Source organism: Aptenodytes forsteri, unplaced genomic scaffold, assembly GCF_000699145.1.
Source record: "Aptenodytes forsteri isolate BGI_AS27 unplaced genomic scaffold, ASM69914v1 Scaffold467, whole genome shotgun sequence".
Lineage (NCBI taxonomy): Eukaryota > Metazoa > Chordata > Aves > Sphenisciformes > Spheniscidae > Aptenodytes > Aptenodytes forsteri.
In genome coordinates, this window is record NW_008795298.1 from 1,378,237 (window position 1) to 1,404,645 (window position 26,409).

General features: G+C 41.6%; 1 protein-coding gene across 1 annotated transcript in view; it reads left to right on the forward strand.

Moving 5' to 3' along the window:
- Positions 1-12,086: 12,086 nt before the first annotated feature.
- Positions 12,087-26,409, forward strand: part of RASSF6 (Ras association domain family member 6) — a 15,954-nt gene continuing 1,631 nt past the window's right edge. The window contains exons 1-9 of the mRNA XM_009279326.1: positions 12,087-12,157; positions 18,404-18,482; positions 19,686-19,837; positions 21,847-21,938; positions 22,382-22,566; positions 22,988-23,089; positions 24,337-24,388; positions 25,239-25,357; positions 25,443-25,540. Of these exons, the coding sequence (XP_009277601.1) occupies positions 12,087-12,157; positions 18,404-18,482; positions 19,686-19,837; positions 21,847-21,938; positions 22,382-22,566; positions 22,988-23,089; positions 24,337-24,388; positions 25,239-25,357; positions 25,443-25,540 (950 nt within the window). The remainder of the gene's footprint in view (positions 12,158-18,403; positions 18,483-19,685; positions 19,838-21,846; positions 21,939-22,381; positions 22,567-22,987; positions 23,090-24,336; positions 24,389-25,238; positions 25,358-25,442; positions 25,541-26,409) is intronic.

Here is a 26,409-nt window from a genome sequence, read left to right on the forward strand (position 1 = left end):
CCAACTTACAGTCCTAAAGAAACTCCTATTTCTGTACAGCTTTTTAGCTGATTGAACATCATCTCACTGGAAACTGCCTCTGTCACCCAGCAGCCTATGGTTTCCTGCGGTGAGGGTTGCCTCCTGCAACCGTGGTACATTTCCCTCCTGTGCGGTGTGCGCTGTGGAAGCTCGGACAACACCATCCCAGAGGCCGAATTTGCATTTCCAGTGGGCAGTTTGTTCAGATTCTTCACTTGTAAGGACATGTGTACTGGCTAGAAGCAAGGTATCGCCCGCAGGGCTGAGAATGACAGTGTCAGATGGATCGAATTCCAAACTGGAAGACACACCCTCTGAACAACTGCGTAGGGAGGAATCTTTCCGGAATTTCAGCATCTCCTATACAGCTATTGACTCGTTTATGTTGCCTTACACAGGAACATGCAGAGCTCATAGTACACATCAGATAGTGATTTTATATACCGCTGTGTTCCATATGCCTCCGATTCTCATCTGGCTTTGCTGGCTTTGTTTTTCCAAAGCACATCTAGACGAGAAAGACATTCAGATGTCCTCAATGATGACATCAAATTTTAGCCTTGTTAATTCCCATGAAACCTAGCGTAGGTTGTAAATGTATTAGCCAAGCACTGAGAGAAGATTTAGCCCTTCAAAGTTAGAAACACTATTGTTTCATCCGGTGCCACTGAAATGCCACCGCCTCTGCCATCGAGCTGACACATAGGACAGAGCGCTCGCTGTGCTTTAGGGCCCTACTCAGAAGAGTTTGGGCCTTGGATATCTGAATGAGAAGAAAAATGTGATCCGTACAATCAGACACTCAGGAGAAGACTATGAATATGACACAGTAAGTATATAAATGTATTTACTCTTGGTAAAATATGCTAGACAGCTGAATGCCCAAAGGGGTTATTTGATACTGTAGTAGAAAAGCAGCATTATGGAAGGACAGGAGCGATCCAGAGCAAGCAGTTGCAGTATCTATGGGGTGATTTTCAGCAAGACGATTGAGCAGAGTTGAGGAGTGTCTCGGTGTCGGAGGCTGAACGTTCTTAGAGAGATCTGTGGAGTCACAGAGGTCTCTTCAAACCGCCAAACGCAAGGCAGAACCTCAGTGAGCCAGCCCAATCTGTTTTGCTTTGCACTTTCTCCTTCGCAGTGCTCGCTATGTTTGTGTGAGATCTTCAAGAGCAAATTAATAAATAAATGCTACGGATGCTTATAGATCGTCTGCTCTACTGTCTGTTTAGATATCTAATGCAGTACAAAAACTAAAAAGTCTGTTCTGTCTCTGAACAATTTTTACGACGCTCTTCAGGGATGTTACTTGCTTACGCAGTCAATATTCATTACAGAAATGTTTTGGAGTCTCAGATGTCTCTGTTTTTATGCTAGCTTCCCAGCAGTTTGATGTATCACTCAAGTTCTTTGTGCTTAGCAGCATACAATGAAGAACTGTATGCCATGCAGAGACATTGGGACACAATGCGAAGAATGTCTGCACTGCACAGCAACTGAGAGCAAAGGAGCGTGGGCTGCGCAGACACAGAGGCAGACTGCAATTGCCATGCATTCCCCCCATGCCTGTCAGCTTCTGGTTCCTCACTTCATAATCACAGAGCAAAAACGAGAGAGTACTGTTTCTCACGCTGTTCCTTTTCAACCTGAACACCTTTATTGCACAGAGTTATATATGTAAGGATAACTGAAACTTATTTCCGTGTGCTTTGCTGCAGTGACAAACAAACTATGTCCTCATCTGTGCGGGAGAAGCTGCGGTGTGTAATGGTTCTTTAAGGAAATCTGATTTTCTTCTAGAAAGGATGCTAGAATAAATGAGGTGGCATAAGTGCGAGTGTGCTCTTCATGCTGTTTATCTGGGCACCTGATATGAGAACACATTATAGGAGCTGACCTCTTTCTAGGTGACTTGTGGTTCAGTCTCCTCGGTCCCCTAATGACGCTATGTACACTAAAAGGTTATTTTCCTTCAGTATTGACGGAGTTTCATCATTTTATGCCATCAGGAAACTTGGTCCAGTACAGTCATGTAAAATATGGTGGAGAAGTCACATAGGTTTGTATCACACATTCTTTACTAAAATTGCTTCATAATCTCAATCTCAGTAAAACATCTGCTAAATCCAGTTTCCATGTCCTCTCTCGTCCTTACCATTTTCTTGAAGTTTGTAAGTTGTAGCAATGCTGGCTAGCACCGGTTGTCATTCTTTCTTAAAGCAACTTCCATTTAGTGCCCCAGAGCAGAGTATTGCGTGAAAAACTTGTACTTTCTGTTGGCAAGTGTGAAGAGAATGATATCTAGAAATCTGCGCTACTTTTTTTAACCACTAAAATGTTTACACAGACAATGGCAAGGTATTTACATGAGTGCTCTTTAACCCATATCCAGCCTAGCATCTAGCTAATTTAACATTAGGAGGTTTTTGCTTCATAATTATGACTCAGCATCAATTGCTATGAAGCAGGAATATTTATCTTAGTTTAGCAGTACATTACACTGCATTTAGGTAGTACACTATATAACAGTGGCGCTCCTGAAGTGCAGTTTACTTCAAACTTTTTTTTCAAATATATCTTGCAGTTTACGCACAAAAAAATTTGCTGCTGAGCTCTTCTCCGAAATTTGCTAGAGACTTGCATGTGCTCAGAGCATCTCAGGATCTGGAACTGTGTAAATTTTCAGAAGATGAAAGTCTCAGGAATAAGAGATAATCTCTTTGAAAGTCTGACTGGTAGGGTAGGTAACACTGACAGCGTGACAGTAAACAGCATCCCAGATCTCCCTGAATTCAGTAACATGCAGGCACGTTCAACAGGGCTTAGGACAGTGCTGCAGACCATATGCTAGAGATACTTAAGCATTTCATTACAGTGCCATGCACTGCAGCAAAGTCAAGAAAACAATGTCTGATTTGCATTGTGTTCATTAGAAATTAAACTCAGACTGATTACTAGCAGACTTTTTTGTATAAGGTTCCTGTATTTATAATGTGACTCTAGGACTGATCTTCAGTGGAGCCAAGACATTTCCCATTTTTTCACTGAGTTCGCGGGGAAAATATAGACTTGCACACATATGTCTGTGATGCAAAATGTATTGGAATTAGAGTTATTGCTAAACTTTGCTTTATGACTTAGGACACTTTAGGATGAGGAGAATGGGGAAAATTTGGGCACGGTAATTGTCCACTCTCAAATAGTCATACCACACTTTGCGAATCGAATCTTCCCATTTGTACACAATCTAAAGGCAAGTCTAGAAGTAACAGAAAAAATAACCGGTTGTTTTGCAAGGGCAGTTCCAACTGCAGCAGGTGGGTACGCCTTCACAGGAACAATGGTAATAGCTTCAGGTCAGAACTAAAATCTGAAGCTTCCTCAAAACTCTAGTTTAGATCTAGTATGACCCCTCAAAACTCTAGTTTAGATCTAGTATGACCGTTTGATTGTGGAGACTACCGAACCGATATTTTTGAAAGGAATAGAAAATAGAGGACAGTCCACATTATGACTCAACTGCTTTAAGAAAGAAGTAATTAAAGAAAAATCATTAGCACATTGGAAATGGGAGTCAGGTGCTACAGTCACATGACCCTCAATTCACGGTTACAGAGGAGTGACCTGAGCATAAAAGGATCCTCTATTGCAAATTAGAAGGAAGGCTAGAGAGTGGTTGTGTGTAGAGAAGTGTGAGAGGTCTTGCGTGTGATTCCCAAAACAAAAGCGAGCCAGGGGGTTTGTATCTTGAAGGTAGAAGAGCCCAGATATAGAATGACATCTAGAAAAAAATTTGAGGAAGTGTTGTTTTATGGAAAACAATAGATTTGAAGAAAGTCTGGGTCTGGAAACCCTGAGTGTGGAGGGATTAGGGTTTATAAGTGCTGTGTAAGTTGCCTGGGTGTGGTGAGGTTGTGATTTTACTACTGGTGAAGATTTAATTGGAGTAAGAAGCTGTATTATTGTAGCTCTTTTAGGCAGGGCAGTTCCCTCTGGTTCTGTCCTCTACAATATTTTGTAGTTCCAGGCAATGGAAATCCTTGTATAGATTTATAAAGCTCTATAATATCAAATGGATGACTTAATGGGTCATATATGTCAAGCTGTGATGCGTGACTAATGGTGTTTCAGGTGCTTAAGTAAGATCTGCTTCTCTAACAGTGGCTCGTGAGGATCAAGCCAGTGATATCTGCAAGCTTCTTTTTGCGCAGGCAAAGGTCGGTATCTGGGCGGTTCCAGCTTTTTAAATAATAGCAAAAACCATAGCCTTCAGCGCATGTGCTGCTGCAAACATCAGCTCTGCTACTTTACTGTTCCTTCAAAACTTGTCGCCCCCCAAATTCACAAAATGATGTGTGTGAGGGATTATGGCCCATGAGAGATAACAAGGCATCGTAGTGGATGCGTGCATTGCCTGTTTAGTTATTTGAGCTAATCATCTGTTTCCTAGTTTCTGTTTTCCATGCTTATCAGTTGTGTCTGTAAAACATGTCCTGGCACACAAGTATTGCTGTTGGCATGTCAGTGTGATGACAGAAAATAATCTTGCTAAAGAATGGGAGGTTCTTTGCAGGGTAAGTCCAGATGTTATAAATTCCTTCATTTGTTTCTATTATCAACACAATTTTCTTGGTAATGTTTGTAATATAAAGGAAAGAAATGATCACTTGTCTTAGGTTAATTTTGGATCTTGTCAGTTGAGGTTTTACCTTTGCATTGCAGTAGCTGGCTCAGAAAGTCCAAGAAAAACTTTCCATGTTTAGAGTTAATGATCTGAAGTTGTCCAGAAACAGCTGTTTGCAAACAATGTTAGGGATTTTACTTCTTGCTACAAAGCAGAGAAATCTGTTGTGAGTTTATGTATATCCTGTTGTGTTTATCAAAATGTTTCCACTGGAGTCCAGCATGTGTGTATGATCTTGCCATGGCTAGCCTGCTTATTATGGTTGTGTACTACAAAAATGGAACAGGAATCTCTTAGTTTCTTCTGTTTGAGATGTCCTTCTAGCTTTAGCAGTCTGTTAGTTAATGATTTGAGGCCAAGTTATAAAACAACAGAACTCCAACTTCCAATTATTTATTAACTTAAAATTACTTGAATATTAATCGTGCAAGGAGCCAGAAATGTAACACATCCTTTAAAGACTCAAGGATCATCATGTTCCCTGTCTGTACTAAACAAATCATCATTACCGTTTCATTTAAGGGATGAAATAGTATAATTGAGTTGTGTCTTGCTCTTAGCTTTCCAGGGCATATAAACTATGCTTATTATGAAAGATGAAAAAATAATGCTCCCTGTGCATTGATCACTTAGTATGAAAGGAATAGAAGCGTTCTTTCTTGCAGTTTACAGTCAACTAGTTTCTGCTATGTGGCCCTAAAGACCTCGTCTTCTTTTTCTGTTGTGATACCTGTTCCTAGCGTGCACTGACCAGGCTCCACAAAGTACTTAGCAGGTAATTATGTATGACTGAAATGAGATTAGTGCTAGGCCCTTGGTAGTAGTTCAAGTGTGGGAGTGAAAACTAGAAACAAACCTGAGCCATATTCACCAAACAGATGTCAAAGTCAACACACCTGGCTTAACTGGAAATGAGAACTATAGTCCTTTATTACAATCAGGTTTTTTAGTGTTTTACTGTATTAATTTCTTACTGAGACACCTTTGCATGAGTCTAATTTAAGCATTGGGTTTTCAGAACTTGCTTGTAAACTTAAAAAAGCTATCCTTAAAATCTTAAACTAGTCTTAAAACCAAACAAAACCTTCTGAGTTGGGAGTCACGATGAAGCTTGAGTTACACTGAAGGGTTAATATCACGTTGCCCTGTTACAAGCTAATAATGTGGTCTTCAGTTGTAAAAATACTTGGATACCTCCTGGTACCTAACAGCTTTACCATGTAAGTGTCCGTCAGGGTGGCATACTTCTCAAACAGGTAGATTGATGTTGTCTTGGTTTAGAGACTTGAAGGTGCCAGGCTGTGCCTGCTCTCTGATCCAAGAGCATCAGGCAGAGTGCTCAAGTGTCTGAAGCTGTAACAGGAAAAATCAAACCTCTGGTTTTAAACAACTTGGGAAGTTGCATGGATTTGTGTTAAACAATTGCAGAAGAGCTGGAGCAGCTCCAGAGGTTAAGCTTGGCGTGAAGCTCCAAGCCCACCACAGCATGGAGCTTCTATGCTGTTGTGAATTGAGCAAACATCTTGCATGTTGACTCCTTCCTGTGTTTAGAAAGACTTCTCAATGTTATATATACACCAATGAAATCTTTATTTAAATATTTTTCAGGTGCAGAGCTAGAAACCACAGCATAAACTGTAATCCCAAAATATCAAGTATATTGTGTTGTGTGTACAGCAATGAGTCTAGCTCTTGAGAAGAGTATGCCAGAGGATAATGATGTGATCAGGAATCAAATGTTTATGGGTCTGTGCTGCCTCTCCCTAACATGAAGTTATATAAAGCAGAAGTAAGCTGATATATAAATCACAGTGCAATAAGATGGATATGAAGGCAAATTCAGGCTCGGTATTTTTCATGCTCTTCTCTCTGTGGCCCAATAACTTCACAGGATCAAGCCTAAAACTGGAATAAATTGCTATAAATGGATGGGCAAACAGTAGGAAACTGGAAGGTATGTGTTGGTTGAAATATTTTTTACAGCTTAAACATCTGCTTATACAATTAGCTGCTGAGCAATTAAGCTAAGCAGCAATGCGTTCTCTCTTACAGACACAACTCTTGGCCAATGAATAATATTCATAAGGCTATTATACAGTTAAGCAAGAAATGGAACGTAAAGCTGTATGTGGTTAAGTGATCGAGTTGCGTTGTCAGAATTTTTGTCATAATGTTATAAATCCATATATTTTTACTTAGGCATGATATGATTGTATGTATTGGTCATTCCACTAAACACTGAAGACTGGCGTATATCTGGAGAAGGAAAAATGCCTTTATCCAATGGATTAGAAAACAGATGAGAAGAGGTTAAAGCATAACAGTGTGTTCAGCACAGGATGTTTCAGGGTGTGCCCTGTCAGCAAATAATTACTAGGAGTCAGCAGGTTGCCCCTCATTATGAAGTTAGCGATTAAAGTGTTAACTGGAGCCTCCCTGTAGGTGTAACCGTGACTAAGGGAGTGCTCCTGTCAGCTGCTTGGAGGAAGGAAAGCGGGTAGGTAAATATTCCCGACATGCATTGAGGTGTGGGGAGTGTCCTGGGTTTCCAGCACTCCCAGTTTGTTAAGCAAAGTAGTAATTAACAGCTCTGTGGGTTCCATGAAGTAGCAGAGGTAGCTGTCAGCCAGTGCAATGCTGTCATGCCTTATCCAGGGCTCCGTGAAAGGTATGTGAGACTCCTCCTCTGCTTTTCCTTCTCTGATCGTATGTACAGGTAAGTGAAACATAAAGCTGGAGCTGTTCTGCTTGCTGTGTAACCTGCAGCGTCAGTAGAAAGCAAGGTCCTTCGCAGTCACCCAGAACTCGAGTCAAATTCCTTTCGGGTAATTAGGGTGCCGGAGGGAAGGAGGAATGTTCGGTCAGAAGTTCTCGTCAAAGAAGTTCCTAAATCTCGAGGTGGCTTTGTGCGAGTCAGAGTTGTGATTAAAATGGGCAGATAATAGGTAGTGCTGCTGCTCGGCATGTACGTGGGCATAAGCCTTTGCTGCCCTTCATTCAGTCACTGGTGTGATTTAAAAGGTTACATCGGTGACCTTGTCTGTTCTTTTTGGTGGGTAAAAGCTATCTTTCCTAAGCAACCTGAAATAGAAAGTAACTTCTCTTCATAATAATAGCTTACTTAGTGTTTGAAATAAATACCTTTGGTGCAAGCCCTGCTCTATCATAGTTTGTGTGAAGGGAGGGAGCTTGTGTATCTCTTCCTTTGTGACTCAGAAAGTTAAGGGGCCATAATCACAGCTAAATAGTAACTTAATCTCGGTTTCAGTAAGCAAAGCCCATTCTGAACCTGTCTGAGCAGAGGGCTTACACAGTGTTTTGCATTCAAGTACTGCTGTTACTGCTCTGTACTGTAGAAGTTAATTTTTAAAATCAACGGTAAAGAAGTCTGCAAGACAAAGGAAAAAGCCTCCTTGTTTTCAGTGGGGAAAATGCAAGTGTTTGCAGTAAGTACTTTATGTTGATTAGACCTTTGCTTTGGTAGTGAGGACATCTACCAAAAAACCAAACAAAAAACCCAATGAAAAGTCTGACATGAAGGTTCATATAACTAGAGGGTGTGACTAGCTGAAGACTAGTTAACTTACTCTGCTGATACTGAATTTCTTACCGATGTGAAGAAACCCTAAACTCATTTTTATAGAAACAGATAATAGTCCAAAATGTTGCTAAATACCAGACACCTCTGAGTTTAGGAAGTGACTTGTGTATATGTGCTATTGTGCCTCCAGTGCAAAGCTCCTTGTCCTGTACAAAATATTAGATGTGTACGTTGTCCATAGCTATGTAAATAGACAGCTGAGCCTTGTGGTTTCTATATGAGAAACTGAGAAGGTTCACCCCCTCCTGACTTGCTGTGTCCTTGGAACAGCTTTGGGAAGAACTGGGTCAAAATACCTAGAAATCTTTGGGGAGGTTTGGGTTTTTAGTTTTTCCTAACGCTGGTAGGAGCCCTGCATAGCACACAGCTCGCTCTGCAGTTCTTACCTTAGTATATGGATGTGCCAAAAAGCACATCCAGGTTGTTAAATATAAATCAAAATGCTGCTTTGCTGCTCCTCCTTAGCTTAGCTCTGGATGTTGAGTGTCCCTCTCCTTCCAGCCCTCCTCTACAGTTGCCTCCTTTCATCCTTGAGTGAAAAATCTGTGTGGCTGTTTGCTCTTACCTTTGCTTTGTCATTCCTTCACTGTCCTTTCCCTGTGCTGTCCCCTTAAGCAATTAAGTTTAAAAAAAAAAAAAAAATCGCTCTACTTAATAAAATTAAACAAGTCCTCTCATCTGCCTCTCCACTAACACTTTGACTTTTTCTTGGAAAAAAACGTTTCAGGTAAGATATAAATCTTCAAGAAAAGTGAAGTTCACTACCTCTGAGATTTGTCTTGTGCCCTGATGTGGCTATTGATTCTCTCACGGCTTTGGGATCGTGTAGCGGTCTTGCTTCCCTTTCCTTTTCCTAGACTTCTTCAATAGTTGCAGTCTTCCTCTTGAGTTGGTCATTTTGCATCTGCCCTGCTTCTGATTTACTCCTGTCATTCCCTTTTGTTTCTTTTTCTTTTGTTCCAAAAGTATTTTAGGCTTCAGTCAGTCTTCCTCCAAGCATAACGTTTCTTCTTGGTTAAGTCTCAGGCCGGGAGGTTAGTCCAGCCAAGGTCCCGCTTTCAAGGTCTTAGGTAACTGAGAGAATTCTGTGGTTCTAGTCCAGTTAAACATAATGCTGAAGACACCTGTCTGATGCTAAGCAAGTCAGGAGATAGCTTTGAATAGATGGCCACAATTATCTACCGTTGGAAGAGCTGGAAAATTAGAATATTTTTGTTAGCTCAAATCAAAGGGAATAACGGAAGAAACACACTGCACTTCTCCTGTTTGCTTCTTCAAAAGAACTACAGGGAAATGACATGGAAAACTAAAAAATATTGGGAGGTGATAGAAAATGTGATGCTTTGTCGATTTATGGAGCGCCAGTGTAAATATACTGTGTGTGGTGTCAAATAGTTGTGCTGGGGAAGTCGCTGCACATTCTCAACCCACAGGTTTCAGGGTTAACCAAAAATAAGGGCCGCAAGATGTGTATAGCCAAAGTGCACCTATAGGAAGGGTACAGGGAGAAGTGGGTTATCTCTAGCGTGAGCTGGAGGTGTGGACTTGTTTTGTACAAGCCTGATAAGCAGAACAGGTCCCATAACTGAGGAAAACGTAATGAGCGTTTTTTGTGATTCTGTGCCAGCTATAGGAGAAAAGGCCGGTCTCTGCCCAGGCTAATGGGGCAGTGAGGGAGAGAAAAGGGGGAGGCGTTGGTGAAGAATTGAGTTGTTCCCATCACGGACTACTCTTCCAGTTGGTTTCCTTGTCAGCATTTTAATGGTATCCAGCTGATTTAAGATATTCTCAAGGTTTTTAAGGCTAATAATTCAGTAAGAGCCATTTGCTGTGCAACGAAACAGGTACTTCAGCAATAATCGTTGTTGTTGTGTAAAGATCACTTCTCTCAATCTGTAGAGATCAGCTTTGTCTTTCATATGGATTATTTTAATGTCAAATTCTATTGAAAAGAATGCAACATGAGCAGCGAAGCGGTGCTAGAGCTTGCTAGAGTCACTGCTCTGTGTTTAATAGTGGTGACCTGGCTATCTGCTGCTCTTAACATGTTGTCTCCTGACAGATGGGAGGAAGCTTAAGTGTATATCCAGATATTCAGATGCCAATGCACACAAACTCCTCTGCATCTTTTAAAATTGTTTTGAAATTACATTGGCAGAGGCAGTTGATTCAGTTAGAGGTATTAGTAAATCACATAAAAGCACTTTTCAAGGTGTGGCTAATGGTTACTGAACTCATTTCAGAGGCAAAGAAAAAACACTATTATACTGGTGTACAGGAATCTTTTCCTTATATACAAAGTGATGTCTGTACAGAAGTCCCTGGGCTTATTTGGCTTTCAGGTATGTTTTTGCCTTGATGGATGTCACCCAAAGGACAGTGGGTATGTGGGATCCTTCCCACTCATTTCGGTGAGCTACTGATGAAGCACTGTTAGAAACCCCAGCTGCTCGTGTAAAGCTCATGTTGGTAGTGCACTCTGGCTTTAGAGGTTGTGAAATAACTTCCTATATGTTTTGAATGTTGAAGATTATGTGGTTTTTATGCAAAACTTCTTGTTTGTCCGCATATTTTTTAGAAGTAGTTCATCTATGACTTAAGCAACTTCTGCAAAAGAAGCTCAGTAGTGTAGGATCATTTGCGCAGAAGCTAGGCACTAAATCTTTAGCTAGCCATGATTTTTTTCCAAGCTTGAATTTCTCTTATAAACTCACTTTCTGAAGGCTACCTGTCATTAGTACTGTAGGCAACAAACTACTTTTCAGATGTCTTTGACCAGGCTCTGTCCCATGCCGTCTGAAATCAGACTTGACTCAATCTCTTGGCATAAGGGAGAACAGACATTAAGTGCTGTTAGGCAAATTCCTCTGTCGTCATGCCTAAGTAAGAGAAATAAAAGTGGAATAATAAACTGCTAATGCAGTCCTTGAAGTTTTTACTGCTTTCAGTGGGATGAATTTTTTCCACATATCTGTGTGATGCCACTTCTTGGGCTGAGACTACAGTTTTTTTCAGTGCAGTATCAGTTGTCAATCTCTAATCTGAGCCTCTTCAGTTACTTTCCTCAGTCTTCCTGTTCTTCTTGTACCTGAGGGGGAATGAAAGGAGCCAAGAATCCATAATTAAGGTTATTGAAGAATACATTGTTGGAGTCTCATGGGTCTGGCTCGTTGCCTACACTATGTGCTGGAATCACTATATGGTGATCTGTAAATTATATTGCTACATCACTTTAATTATAGCCTTGTTCTCTCTTGAACATCTCAGCTGCTTTCTTTCTGTGCTGTAGGACTCTGCCAATGATCAACACTTCTCCTTCTCTTGTCTAGTTTTATGAACCTGGTTAAGGGTGGCTTGCTGACTCACTTTTTTTGGTGACCTTGGGCAATGCTCTATCCATAAGTAAAAAATGAATCCTAACCAGTAAATGGGTTGCAGTCTCAGTCTACTAACAAGTGAAGCATAATCATGGAGTTGTGGAGTAGTCCTAAAACTACTTGAGAAGGTCCCGGTACATGTAGTACTTGGGATTTAAGGTACTGTAATATACTTGGTGGGAATGGCTTATGGCTTTTTCACTGGGAGTGGGAAATATTTGGGTATTATGGCTGAGTACAAAGTAGTCAAGCTATGGTATAGTTAGCCTTTACTGTGAGTGTCGGAACCTGTTTCACTTGGTAAGCTAAGGCTTTGTAGCATTCACCATTTAGTCTTCCTTAGTGGCATTAGTGGATATAATTATTTTTCAACCTTTTGTTTAGATTCATCTCTTCTGAATAAATGAAGAAAGTGAGTATGAAAGCACAGCATCTACCTTCTGTTTCCATCAATGAGGAGAAGTTCATAACCAGGTAAATTCTTAAAAAAAAAAAAAAAATAATTGACTGCTGCTTTCTTTCAAGTTACTCAATATTTATTCATTAACAGGGGTTCCTATAGAGAGCTGAGCCTGTATCAGCAGCAATTCCTACAACTTGCTTTCTGTGAAGAGTCTACAGAACCAAGTTGCCCTTTATATGGATTTTAAAGAACAGAGCATTAAAACTTTTGTTCTGTGGATCTTCTTCATTAGGTAGAACAGCAATTTTAGAGGATACTGAAATGAAATGCCAAATTTGAGAAGGTAACCTTCCTATCTTTGAAATCTCTTGGAATGAGCTCTGGGAACATGAGTTCTGGTGTTTAACTTGAGCTCTACTTGTTTGAGGCATGGGGTTTGGTCTGTAGTCCCAGATGGCAGGGTTTCTTTGCAGAAAGATATACCAGGCTGCCAGCCCTATTCTGTGGTGAGTGAAAGTGGTTCTTTAAACTACTTGTAAAAAGCTTGGAATTGCACTCAAACTATTTTGTGGGATGCTTTTCCACAGTTAAATCTGCTGGTACGAAATTTTCCTAATGTTGCTATAAACCCTGAGCCTCCTGGCGTATAGCTCCATCCCCGTTTTAGGGGATTAATTTTTCACTTGTTGACCAGAGCACAGGAGCTGGAAGAGGGGGCTCTTTTCTCACTTCATTTCCATCCCTCTTGATGTTTCTGTGGGAAGAAGCTAACTGTAAGTGCACTCAGGGATGGGGCCTGTGGTAGATTTTTCTCATGCTGCGGTAAGTGTTTGCATCTGAATCCCAATACTTTTAGACATGGCATGAGTAGTGCTGTTGACTTCTCCCTTTTTAAGGAAGGGTGTCAGAGCTTTCCGCAAAGTGCATAGGCAATAAATGCATCCCTCCCCTTCTAAAGAGTTATTCTTTTTATACTGCTACTGATTTGGGACATAGTGCTTTTATGTCGCAGGTAATTAATCTGTGTGAACTTTCATATACTTGGCATACAAAAGTATTTGGAAATGTACCAGATGAAGCTATGTCTGTTTTCGTTCCCCTACATATTTGTCTATTACAGTGGTGAAATGTGGATTCTGGTCGAGACCCTTCTGCATTACAGACATGGATTAAAGTACTGCTTAAGTTTCTTTGCCTTGCTAAAAAAAGTGTTTCAAGAATCACTAACATATTCCATATGCAGTGAAGCTTGCTTCCAAGGCAATTTCCAGACTATCGTCCCTCATCTGTACCTTGAATCTGCTGTTACATTACACCTTTCAGTTGTATCATGCAGATGTTGCTGACATGGCAAGCCTGCTGTTGGGGAATTGCATGATGGCTGGATCAAAAGGCTGACCAAAGCATATGGGATTATTTGGCTGGCTGAACTATTGTGGTGTTACGCATAACTGCTCTAAATATCCGTGGATAAACATGTAGAGCTCAGGGGAGAAGAGGACATAGGTGAATCGTCCTGGGCTAGTGTTTCGAGTGAATGTGATCTGGGCTCTGTTGTGGTTTACCACCGGGGCACTTGACCTTACAGCTCCCTTGTATCCTGCCTTCATTACTGAAGGAAGTTGTGAATCTGCAGTGAATGTTACCTTTTGGGGGTTTGTTTCTAAGTTGTTCTACCAGTTGTTTAGCTTTGGCTTCCGTTAATGGCTGCATTTAGCTGTTGTCACAAAGCTGTCCTGTGAGGACCAGTCTTGCAACAGGACAGAGCTGCTGATTTTCTGGCAGGGTAACTCTGAAGGGATGAGCATCTGCCTCTTGGTTAGGGCAGTCTTTGGACCTTCATAGTGAAGGTGTGTAACTAAGACTCATTTCGGAACTAGTAGGCTGGTGCATGTGTTACTTCTTTCTGGGGCTAAAAGAACAAAGATTTTTCTTTTCTAATGTCTCTCTACTACACAAGGACAAAAAAGTCAGTGAGAGCTGCTGTAAAATCTGTCCCTCAGGGCTTTTCTAATGGCTTGGGTGATTCGTCAGGGTTGGTTGCACTAATGCAAGACTGAAACCTGAAGGATTTATTTGTGCAAACTTCTGTGGAAGTTAATGGGAAGTTTTTCTAGACAAGGCAAGAAACTGAGTGCAAATCTTCAGAGCTTGCTCTGAGAAACGGAATCTGCGTCAGAGAACGCTTACTGCATCACTTAGTGCTTTTAGCCTATGATTTTATTGGCCTTTGCAGCCAGCGTGGACTAAGAGTAATAGATGGGCCTCAGAGTGTGACCTGAGTCCTTAGGTATTCCTACTCTGTCTTCAGGGAACAGATCTCCCCAACTTTGTACCTGCAAAAAGCTTGCAAAATAACAGCTGTCCATAAAATGATTGCCAAAGGTATTAGGCTGCAAAGTATAAAAAGACTTGTTTTAAACACCTCGCGAGCAGGATCAGCAGGTCTATTGCAACATCTGTCCAACAAAACTACAGATCTCCTACTTGCATGTTAATCTTGCATTGCATCTGTATTTTGTCTGTGTATGAGGGCAGGATGTGTTTAATCTTGATTACCTTTAGCCAGCGTGCTGAAAATTTCACTTGTATCTGATTCATATCTAACTCTATTAAAACTTTGCCTTTTGGTGGGGTCACCTGAATACAATCCCTCATAACTCACAAGACATGAAGAACCTGTAATGAGCTATTCCAACACAATGGAAAGAAAGGCTTTCACCACCTGTATTACTAGGATTTAAAATCAAAGTGAGTTGACCTAAATGTTGAAAATGCTGTTTCAGAGCCCAGCACTTTGTTGATAAAGCCACTTAAATATTTTTTGCAGAGTTGCAGTAAGTTGAAGCAAATAATTTAGACCCAGAGTGTTAGAAGGGAATGCAGTTAACCTTGTTGAGTTTAGCGGTGCAGTCCTTGTCCTAATGTTACCTGTTGACTAGAAGTCCTGTTTATCATCTTTCTCACTACGGGAAAAGGCTCACCAAGCAACAGGGCACTGCTAAGTTCAGTATATTATGTGGAGCAAGGGAGGGATACGGTATGCCGGGGAAAGCGCTTCAGTTGCACGGTGTGTGTGCCCCTCTGCCCCAAACACAGCATACACATGTTAACTGGCCTCCCTGCTCCCCCAGCTTTCCTCTCCAGTGTGTCAGCAGCGAAGCCTGGGGGAAGGCCACGTTCCCGCTGGCCCGGCTCAATGTCAGGCTCTCAGGGAGCCACGTCCATCAGTCCCACTTGGGCACTCTGCTTTGATGCAGTGTCAGATGTCTGCCTTCCTTGACCTGAAGGAAGAAGCAGGTGCTACAGGTCTGTATCCCGTATAGAGACTAGCATAGTGATATAGTTCTGCTTAGCGTTATTCAGAGATATCATGCTGTCCAGAAGCTTTGGATAGGTATAAAAGGTAAGAGGTGACTGAGAAACACAATCCTGTGTGAGGCACCTGCTTTGAGCTCTCGGAGAGACTGTGGACAGGGGAGGCTGAAGGTGGAAGAAGAGCGCGTGTGTCGTAAGCCACAGAAAAAGGTGTACGCTGCTGGAGTAAGACTACGACAGTCCCAGGGGAAGATACTTTTGTTATTTAATTGGTACGCTTAAAATCATGCATAGCCATTTCCAACCAAAACGTTTGGTGTTCCTTTGCATAATCCATCCTTTTCCTATTCTCTTGCACTGATTTCTTGGAGTTTCTTAATATCTTAGGCGAGATCCCCTGAGCAACACTGACTTTTTCATTTTTTAAGTTGACAGAGTGAACTGTGCAGCTATTTAAACAGTCAGTTTGAGTAGATTGAGTCCTGATCTGATCAGAGAGAGATGCTATAAAATAGTATTTATTTCACCCCTGAAAATACCCTTCTGAACTGCGTTGCAGTGATGGACAAGCTGATCCTGTTCCTAAGGGAGAGATCACGCTTAGGTTAGTCATCTCTGATAAGGGTGCCACTGTCACCATTGATAACATCCTCGTGTTCTGGGACATGGGTGTGTTGTGACTGTTACAGGAAAACAACTGTTAAATTCTGCTGAAACTCTTCATGCCAGTGTTTCTGATGCCCCAAGGCTGTACTGTAAAGTTCCTCTCTGAATGTATCTCTCAGAAGGTGGTGTGTAATACTTTGCATATAGCCTTGGTCCATGTATTCCTGCACCTCTGACATAACTTCTTTTATCTTCTTGGTGAACTCTGACTGTTGAAATATTAAAATGTAATTTCTACTGAGTGTCATTGCCATGTGTGATTTGTTTTTCAGTGACTGTGCTAGAAGTCAATTCTTGGTTTTGGTTTTTGGGTAGAGGTTTTTTGGTTTTTTTACTTAAAATTGGTGTAGGATTTCTAATAGTACTTCTAATCGTACATGGGTCTTGAATAGTTTCGGTAGGTCTCTGTGGAACTTACTGTGAGAAGAGTTTGCAAATGCTGCCTTGCCTGCGGTTCAGCTGTTAAAATATCTCATACTAGACAAAAACATGGAAATAATAGACACTATTTGGAAACAAACTTGGTGTCTTCACTCACCGCTGCAAGACAGCACATAAAACCATCTTGATGGATAGTTGTTTCAGTGCTTAAAGATTGTCTGTGAGGAAGAATTCATATGCAATTGTTTCCCATGCTTAACTATCTCTGCTGGTGGAAATTGCTTTCTTGAATTACAATCCAAATCTTTGCTGTCTAATTGGTGTGGGGGAGAGCATTTCATTCTTGATGGTCCTGAAATACATATGACTTAATTCTGTCTTTTTTTGGTCCTCCTTAGCCTGTGCTGCAACTTGCTTTTTGTCTTCATGGTTTGTGCTGCTTATCACACTCCCAGCTCTTCTTTGGACTCTGTCAACTTGGTGTGTATCCTTCTTCAAAAGTAGTGCTAAGAAGGCAGAGTGCTCTGACGAAATTTGGCCTTGATCTGTAATTTAAGCAGCCTTGCTCTGAAGAGGATATGCCTGTGGGTATCTCCTTGTATGGCGGTTACTTATTAAACGAGAGCATGGCACGGCTGACTTGGGATCAGCAGCTGCTTGGCAGTAACCAGAAGGTGCTTTTCCACAGTGCCGGTGCCGAAGCAGTCAGCCCTCAGCCTGTGTTTGTGCAACGTGCCATTTATTGCTTCTTACCACTTACAAAGGCTATATGGGCACATCAGTGACGTGGGCTGTCAGCAGCACTGCTGCTGTTAGCTCAGGCGGGAGCGGTGTTTGCACTGGCTGTTGGTGGAGAGCTGGTGTGGCCCTGCACTATGACTTCAAACCACCTGGGCTGCTACAGGAGTGCTGCCTGTGCACCCACAGCCTGCTCAGGATTTCAGGATGTTGAGTAGCCCAGTCTCTGAAATTGCCCAGGAGGTTTGGAAATCACGTAGTTAAAATACAGTAGCTAAAGTTTGTTCTTTCCAGACAAAGTTCCCAAAGGGAGAAGGAGGTGGCTGTGGTCTAGAAACTGGGATGTGCGGTAGCTGTAATTTGGTTAGTTTGAAATGCCATCAAACTTCTAACATATTCTGAAACCTTCTTCTCCTGCAGTGCTGTGAATTTATCAAGGGCGGAGACAGGCATAGCTATCTCTGGTGGTGGTTCTTAAATACTAAGTTTAAACATGATTAGCACCAGTGTGCCTCACATTACCTTCCTGTCTCAATGCAGAGACTTCAAATCTCATTTGCCTCATTTCAAAGCAGAATGTTATGCTGTTTTTTTTTAATTGCATCATGAATTTCTGTTTGAAATCTGAGATCATGGGCAGGCTTGTAATTCTTGCTTGTTGGCAGAGGTTCTCTTTATCTCCTTCCTTTCTCCTCCGAGCAAAGACTTAGTACAAAGCTGTTACGTTTCAAGCAGAAGGAAAGTGAAATGTTTCATCTAAGCATACTGTAGATATTTTGAAGTAAGAAGATTATCTGTAAAAATATAAAAACCCAATGTGGGGTATAAAAACCATCATGTGGGGAAAACAAATTGTAACCTAACTAAAATAACCTGTGGCATTGGTGTATGGGAGTGTTGTTCCTGTTTGCTTCCCCCTCGTGACTATAACAGAAGTCCAAAGTACAAGTTACTCTAGGGCAGTGTTATTAATGTCACATCAGACTGTGACTCATTTCCTCTGTGTATCAGGTCTTCAAAGAAGCAACTTAAAAGCAACCCAGTATCCTGACAGAATTTTACTCCTGGAAAATAATGTATTAATCATTAACAAACCTGTACAAAGATGCAGTGGTAACACCGATACAGGCAGTTACCCTGCATCTTAGCACCTGGATTTTACAGTGATAGAGATGTTTAAAAATTATTCTTTTCATTGTGGTCTTTTGTTCTAGAGAGCAGCTCAGTTCTCTTCTGAAGACTTATAACTCCTACTATTCTGATCAAGAAAATCTGCAACTGTCACATAATCAGGTAAGGATCTATGTAAAAATAATACAAAAAGCACAGTGTAATAGTAGGAAAAGCAATAATAGGCACTGATGTTTAATGTGGCTAGACTGAATAGTGTAGGATACCTGTTTTGTGTTAGTATATTAGATGGAATATGTCACTAATAAAAAGGCCACAGCAAGTGCTAGAGTCAAATGCTGTGAGGAGAAGAGAGCAGAAATAGATATGTTCAGACTAGTGAGAGTTTTGATGTTTAACAGTGTGATCTCCTTGCCATCCCATTCCTTAGCGTATCACAGGAATTCCTTCTTTAGGTTGATCTCTCAAGTCTCGTATTGTTACCTGGGAGGGAGTAGTACTGCAAATACTTCTGTAGGATGCAGTTCCCCCCTGCCTCTTCAGCTTGAGCCCACAGCGTGTAATGGCAGGACTGCTGTCACTCGGGTCAAGGAGAGACTACCGCTCCCTCCTCGAATGTGAACCTTTAGTACAGAGGAAATGCTTGTAAGCGTGGCCCCAGGAGTGCATCGCTTGTGGAGACCAGAAGGCCTTGTGGAGCTGAAGGACGGATGAAATCACGAATCCTGTCTCTCATCCCACAGAGTCCCTGGCTTAGAGGTCTGAATTTCCTTCTCCTTCACAAGCTGCGTTTGTTTTGCTGATATCTAGACCCAAAAGGACATTAGAGCAATTCTGGGCAAAAATGGTCTGAAAAAGGGGAATCCTCACTTCTCTATCTCAGCTCGTTCTGCAGTGACAGTGTTGTATTGTCAGCAAGAATGGGGACCAATACAGTGGTTTGGACTGATGCAGTGCCCTGCATCAACAAGGACTATTTCATTAACTGCTTCTTCCTCCTTTACCAGCAGTTGTTCTTCCACTTCACCACCTTCTTAGCACCCTGGTTTCAGAAGCACTAGTCATCCAAGTAGAATAAATAGGATTTGACTTAAAATTGTGTGGAATTATGGACGTGTTGGTTGGAAAACCTCCTGGTCAAAGTCAGACTGATGTTGACACGAGATCAGGTCAGCTGCAGCTTTAGCTAGCTGTTTTGGAAATATTTAAGTATGGATGTTACACAGCCTCTCTGGGTGACCTGTTCCAGGGCTGTGTTGGCCTTAGCAATTTCATCGTATTCCTGTTACTTTGAGGAGAAATCGATTATTACTGCTTGATTATTATTACTCATTATTATGCAGCACTCATTCCTTTTTTTTCCAGCAAGAAGGAATCAAACCATTTATTGAAGGAATCTTGTCAATATTTTGGGGAGTCCAACATCCTATCAGATTAAAAATTCAGGATGAGAAGCAGATACCCTCTTTTGTAACCCTGAAGTCAACAGAGAACGTGGATTTGTTCCCTAATAGAAGGTAACGTATTAACTTCCATAAGAAGGAGGCAGGCTAGTATTTCAAGACAGTTCTTGTAGGTGACAACAATGGATATGGCTGGTTGTATTTCCCAGATTCCCCAAAGGCTGTGGTGGTTGCTTGCACAGCAGTATTCTGTAACTGGTGTGGTCCTTCAACAGCTTCTGCTGGGCAGAAAGATCCATCTTTGTAGCATCCTTGTTGCATCTTTGTCTGTCTTTGAGCTTAAGAACAGTTGATAAGGTGGAGGAGGCTGCTCTTGTCGATACTGACTATTCCCATGCAAGTAGTGGGAATTTACATGTATAAAAAATGACAACCCCCCGACATGTATGTATGTACGTACACCTAATAACACTGGTAGCCCCTGAAAGACCTCATGTTGGTGCATCTTCTACAGCATGAAGCAAAAAGCTGGTAGGTTCATGCTAAGTGATTGTCTATCGCAGGTTACCTTCCCAGGTACTTCAGGTGTGACACCACTGCTTCTCAGGGCAAAGCTCAACCCAGGGAATCAACACTGGCTTTGTCTGTGCAAAATCTAATGTTGAAACCCCTTAGAAATACACACAATCAGCTGCTCCTTCAGGCTGCTGCCTATGATATTTCATATCTGAGTGCATTGTGCTGATCTGACTCCTGCTAGGTTTGCCATATCTTTAAAAACTGATGTAGGTTCTGTGAGTATTTCTTGTTTCTGTTTTGAACACTATTTCCCAAGCCTCGGTTGGTGAATTCTGAATTGTATCTGATAAGCTGAAGCTGAGTACTGCGTAATATGGAGGCTGAGCCAATGTTTACCCTGACTGACTCCCTGATAAATTCTGTATTTCAGAGCTCGTATTCTTAATTATCCATTGTCTTAAATTGCATATGGTACATGTTTGAATTGTTGATTTAATTCTACCATCACTGCAGCTGTGGACTTCCAGTGAAGTCAGGGACAGTCTTCCTCCCTATCTCTTGCTGTTGAAATTAAGGGATGTAGCCTGACAGGAGTAACCAACGAAGAACTCGAGTCTCAGGCAAATCTGGTTCTCTTTGTTTACCTTGGCAAGGTCCGCTGGTACGGGGTGGATGTGGCCTGTAGGATAGGGTCCAGTCTGGCAGTTGAAGTCATGCTTTGCCTTTTATTTCTTAAAAAAACTTATGAGTGGTGAAGATCTGAATCTTAAAGTAAATATTAATTCATGATCACAGAAATGTGAGGCTGCCCTGACATGCTTTAAGGTATGCAGAGCAGCTTGACTGTTTGATCTTAAATGAACTCTTTAAATGCATGAAACGCAACTGAGATGGTCGTTTGGCATGTTCATTGCAGTTAGTTGAATACTCTTTTGAATATATATAGGAAATGAATTTTTAATGTTTTCCTACAAATTGGTTTATTCTCAGTCAGAGCAGTAACTGGCCAAAGACTTGCTGTTAGAGTTTATGCAATGAATTATGGCAGTATTGGCATAAAGAAAGTTGGGTTCTAAAACAGGCTGGATTGAGTTCCCTGCTTCTCTACAGAACTGATTTGGATAGCGTGAGGGGCTGGTATGGTAAGTTCAACTTTTATGTCCCTGTTTGTGTAACAGCCACGATGCGTCTTCTGACTATTTAAACCACCATATGTGTGTGTTTCTGTATGCCTGCCTGGTATCCTAACTTTCATTAATCCAGGGCATGGCTATAAAATAGATAAAGAATTACTGCAAATTATTTAAGGGACATTATGATGGATGTTCAACAGGTTCTAAATAGGATTGTCTTATGTCCTTTTGCTGCTGTTTTTATTCCAGACATCATTTTCGGATCCCTAGTTAAGCCATATTTTCCTAACTAATTTTATTATGACCAACTAAAATTACTGGCTTCCTATACCACATCGAAGTCTGTAGTCGTGATCTATAAAATTTTGAACAGGGCTAGGAATGCATTGCGTGAAGCCTGGCTACAGGATAAATTGAAATCACTGAGTTAATGAGGAGTTACCAACTATCAATGTATGTTTGGTATTTCAGGGGAATGACACGCTGGGGAGAATTTGATGATCTACATCATATTAGCGGGGAGACATTGAAATCTACTGAAGAAAAGGCAAACCTTGAGGAAAGTTAGTGTCGGTGCTCTTACATTCACTAAAAATACTTCCTTCTTGTGACTGTACAAAAATAATTTGACATATTAGGCTTTCCCTACCAGTAAAGGGAAGTCTTTCTCTGTCTCACTAGCCTGTAATAGATGTTAAACACTGATGTGTGACTGGTTAGTAAAAACATTGCTGTGCAGATAACTTTTCAAACAGCTAGGGCTAGTGGGTGGTGCTTTCACTGAAGAAATCATTCCAAAGAAGTGAACAAAATAGCAAACTGTGGCCGCTGCAGACAGCCTATTGCTCTGCATCATACGCCTATGCCTTGCTCCTCTCCCACTCCCCCCACCACCCAAAAAATAATTAAAAAAAAATCCCTCTACCAAGAACCTTCTTCATGTAGGGGTGCTGGCAAGGAGGGTAGAGCAGCTGTACAATATGCTGAGCGGTTTCATTTTGTCCAGGTTATTCATGTTACGAAAGCCACACTCTGAAGTCCAAGAGCAAGCAGGAACATGATTGTGCTACCCTGCCCAGGGCCATCAGCAATGCCGCAGCTGTGCGGAAGAGGACCGAGTTCCCCATGGTAGCAAGGACAGAAGTAGAAACTCACAGGTTTTCAATTAATGGCCACTTCTACAACTATGAGGTACGAATGTTTATGCTTGTCTTTCATCACCTGAGCTTGGGTAGTGGGACAGATAAAAATATTCAGTAAGCTTCTGGACCTCCCCTGCACCCCCTTAGCCAAGAGGGGCACTCCCCCACTGTATGGCCAGGCCGGTGTCACTGGGCCTTGGGCTCAACCCCTGGGGTATGTTTTCAGGGTCTGCTCCAGAATGTGGGTTCAAGTGTGCGTGGCCATTGCATGGTGGGGGTCCACAGTGGTCCTATGTACTAGGGGTGCTCTCCTGAGGACACCGTCTGCCCTTTGCTTTATGGCAACAGTGGCAGCACACCTGGCAGCTTGCTTTGTACCAGGGCTGTGCTGCTTTATATCGTTTTGAGTCCCAGCCATTAAGTACAGCAGTCCTCATACTCATGCCCTTTTGCTGCTGTTTTTATTCCAGACATCAGTTTTTACTCCAGCTTTTGGATCAGAAACCAAAATAAGAATAAACAGCCAGATGAGAACAAGACAAGTAATAGAACAATTGCTTCGGAAGTTTAAGGTAACTGTGTGTTTGCAGAAGCAAGTGCAGCCGTGTTCTAGAAATGTTAACTCAAGTGTGTCACACCAGTGCTGCATGCAAGGCAGGAAATAACTGGGAGGGGATATTGCATAGAAAAAAACACATGCGCCATTTTTAAGGAATGGGTTAACTTTATTTTACAAATGGTTCATGGCTATTTGAGTCTAGAAAAGGTATATTTGGTATATAGTGTGCAGTGAAGGAAAAACTCGAGAACAGCTTCTTGATAGTCACGCATAGGAGAGGAAAAAGCTGCTGCACTTTCAGCATTTCCCAGCACGGAGAAAGGATGTTTGTTTAATGCACGTGGCCGTGCTTCCCTCTAGTGACGGGCCCTAGTAATTTTACTTAAAACAAAAGGGAATTCTCTTTTAGCCCGAGTGGCTGGGATTTGTGTTCTGTTAGATCCAGGCATGTAGAAAGCTCCAGAAAGTCAGAGTTAAAACTAGTGCTCAAGATCAGTGCCATACTGTCTGAAATGACTTTTTTCTTGGTGTTTCTTTGGTACCCTCTTCCATTGATATGATAAATATATTTCTGATGGGGTATTAACATTGGTGCTGTATGTGTCTCCAATATCTTTTCTACGTAGCTTCTTACTGTATAACTTCTGATAATTCTCTGTTTAAGTTGTCTAGAGACTTTGCTATTGCAGAATTACTTCATACAGTCAGTAAGCCTTGGTAGTGTAATACTAAAAGGAGAAGTTGTCTTCTAAGAATAATAACATAAGGGATGGAATTACAGAGCAGGTTGCTAAGTTGTATAGATGAAGTTGAAAAATAGGTTTTCAAAAGGACTGGTATTTTCTGAATGTGGTTGTGCAGGCAAGTGGATAGGAAGAGATCTCAGGGTGTTACCCTAATGGTAATACTCTTGGCAAATATGCAAGTCACTTGAAAAGCAAGTTGTGTGAAGTAGTTACGGATGCTCCAAGGAAACATGACTGTAAAGATGTGGTGGTGTCTAAGCAGGTATGTTACTGATTTGGGCAATATGGTAATACAAGCAATCATGAGGTAGTGGGGTACAGGGACAATGAACATGGCAGCATAGCTTTCCATCTTATCCAAATCCAGTATCTTTTAACATTGTTACAGACAGGATCCCAGTCTCAGACTTCAGTTTAAATATCTGAGTTGAGAAGCACAGAGTATCTGCTGGCAGTGAAATGCTAGGAGAGTATCAGTCAGTCTGAATAGACTTTTTTGTTTTGTGTTTAACAGATAGAAAACAGCCCACATGAATTTGCACTTTACATTATCCATGCGTCCGGAGGTAAGTGTGGACCGCTTAACTTGAAGTGACAGTATTCATTACAGGCATCTGTCCTTGTTTGGACAGTGTGGGCGCAGTGTAGCTTTTTTGGCTTTCCTGGAGACCCCGTAGAGATGTGTGGTCCTTTGATGCAGAGGAAAACCTGAGTAACTGTGTTCTGGGTGCTTTCAGTGTGCTGCCAGTATGGTTGGATCAGCTAAACAGGCCTTCATTTTTCCTGTATTTAAAGGCCGTGTTTAAGATGCTCTTCTGCTCTAACTTCTGTTCTGCACAGCCACACTGCAACTGTGGCATGCCAGGCTCCCGCTGGTAGTGTTACGGGATATTTTAATTGAGAGTTTTGGATGGTAGTCCTGGATCACAGATGCCTAGTTCAAGTTTTCATTTTTTAGCGGAAAATGTTTACTTCTGCAACAGAGTCTACTCTATTCCTTCAGGAAAAAGAAACTTTTATCTCTGTTAAAAGGGTTACCTGAAAGAATGGGAGAGAGAACTGATGGGCATATACCTTGAATGTCAAATGCGAAGTTGATAGTTCGAAAGTTATGAAGTAGGCTTTGTTTTAGGGAGTCATGGTCAAGCTGATGGGCCTGGGATTGGTCTCTTAAATGCTTAGTTCGCTACTTAAACTGCAACTCCTTTGTGTTGCATCTACCAGTTTCTTTCAAAATGCATAGTATAAGTTAGGTGCCACATCCTCCTGCTAATATGTCTTAGACTTGTTAGGTATCTAATAATTGCACATCAGTCAAATATAGGATCTTTGTCAAGAAAAGACTACTGATTGCATGAGGTATCTAGAAGCACTGTTGTATGTTCTGTGCATCATGTTTTTGCCTTTAAATCCCAGAAAAAAAGCAGCTGAGGAGTGGAGACGTTCCCTTACTGCACAGACTCTTGCAGGGTCCGTCAGAGAAGATTGCTAAGTTCTTTCTCATGGACAGGGATGTGGAAGAGATAAGCAGTGATGTACGTATATCATCAATTCCTATAGTTCACAGTATTTTTCCCAGTTAGTGTACTTGGTAATGGGCATTTCTTGTCATCTTGATAGGTTGCTCAGTATCTTCAATTTCATCTTCCCTTTTTGGAGTCAATTCTGCACAGAATAAATGAAGAAGAAGAACAGGAGATTCAACAGACAATTGCAAGGTAAACAGAAGTAAAATGAGTGGGGTCACTTTGAGCCCATGAGAATATTTACAGTTATGAGTTGGCTCAAGAGGTGAATGCATTTATGTAGCAGAGTGCAGTTACAACACGGTGCTGTGAGTAAAGTGAAACCTGGTGGGATTTATAACCCTTTCTATATCCTGCATACCCAGATGAGCTGTTGCTGTTAGACTCCAGAGTAAATACTGACTACGTACAAATAGGGGGATCTTGCTAGAAAATTCGGACCCTCAGGGTCACTTCTTTACTGCGTTTGTCTTCTGAATCTTAGACTGGTTCCTCAGTCTCTACTTGCTGCTATGTGTTTCCTTGGAAACTATAGATGCAGTACATACTGTGGTACTATTTAGGTAGCACAGCATTTAAGCTAGATTAGTGCCAAATTCTTCATGTCTCTTTAAAACTTCACTTCTGATAAATGGCATGAGTTCTTCTGACAGTAGCTCAAAATGCACAACAGGTACAAGTTAGAAATGCACTGGTGTTTAGAATCACAGAATTGTTTAGGTTGGAAAAGACCTCTAAGATCATGGAGTTCAGCCGTTAACCTAGCACTGCCAAGTCTACCACTAAACCATGTCCCCAAGTGCCATGTCTACATGTCCTTTAAATACCTCCAGGGATGGTGACTCCCTGTGCAGCCTGTTCCAGTGCTTGACAACCCTTTAGGTGAAGAAATTTTTCCTAATATCCAATCTAAACCTCCCCTGGTGCAACTTGAGGCCATTGCCTCTCGTCTTATCGCTTCTTTATTGGGAGAAGAGACCGACCCCCACGTCACTACAACCTCCTTTCAGGGAGTTGTAGAGAGCGATGAGGTCTCCCCTCAGCCTCCTTTTCTCCAGGCT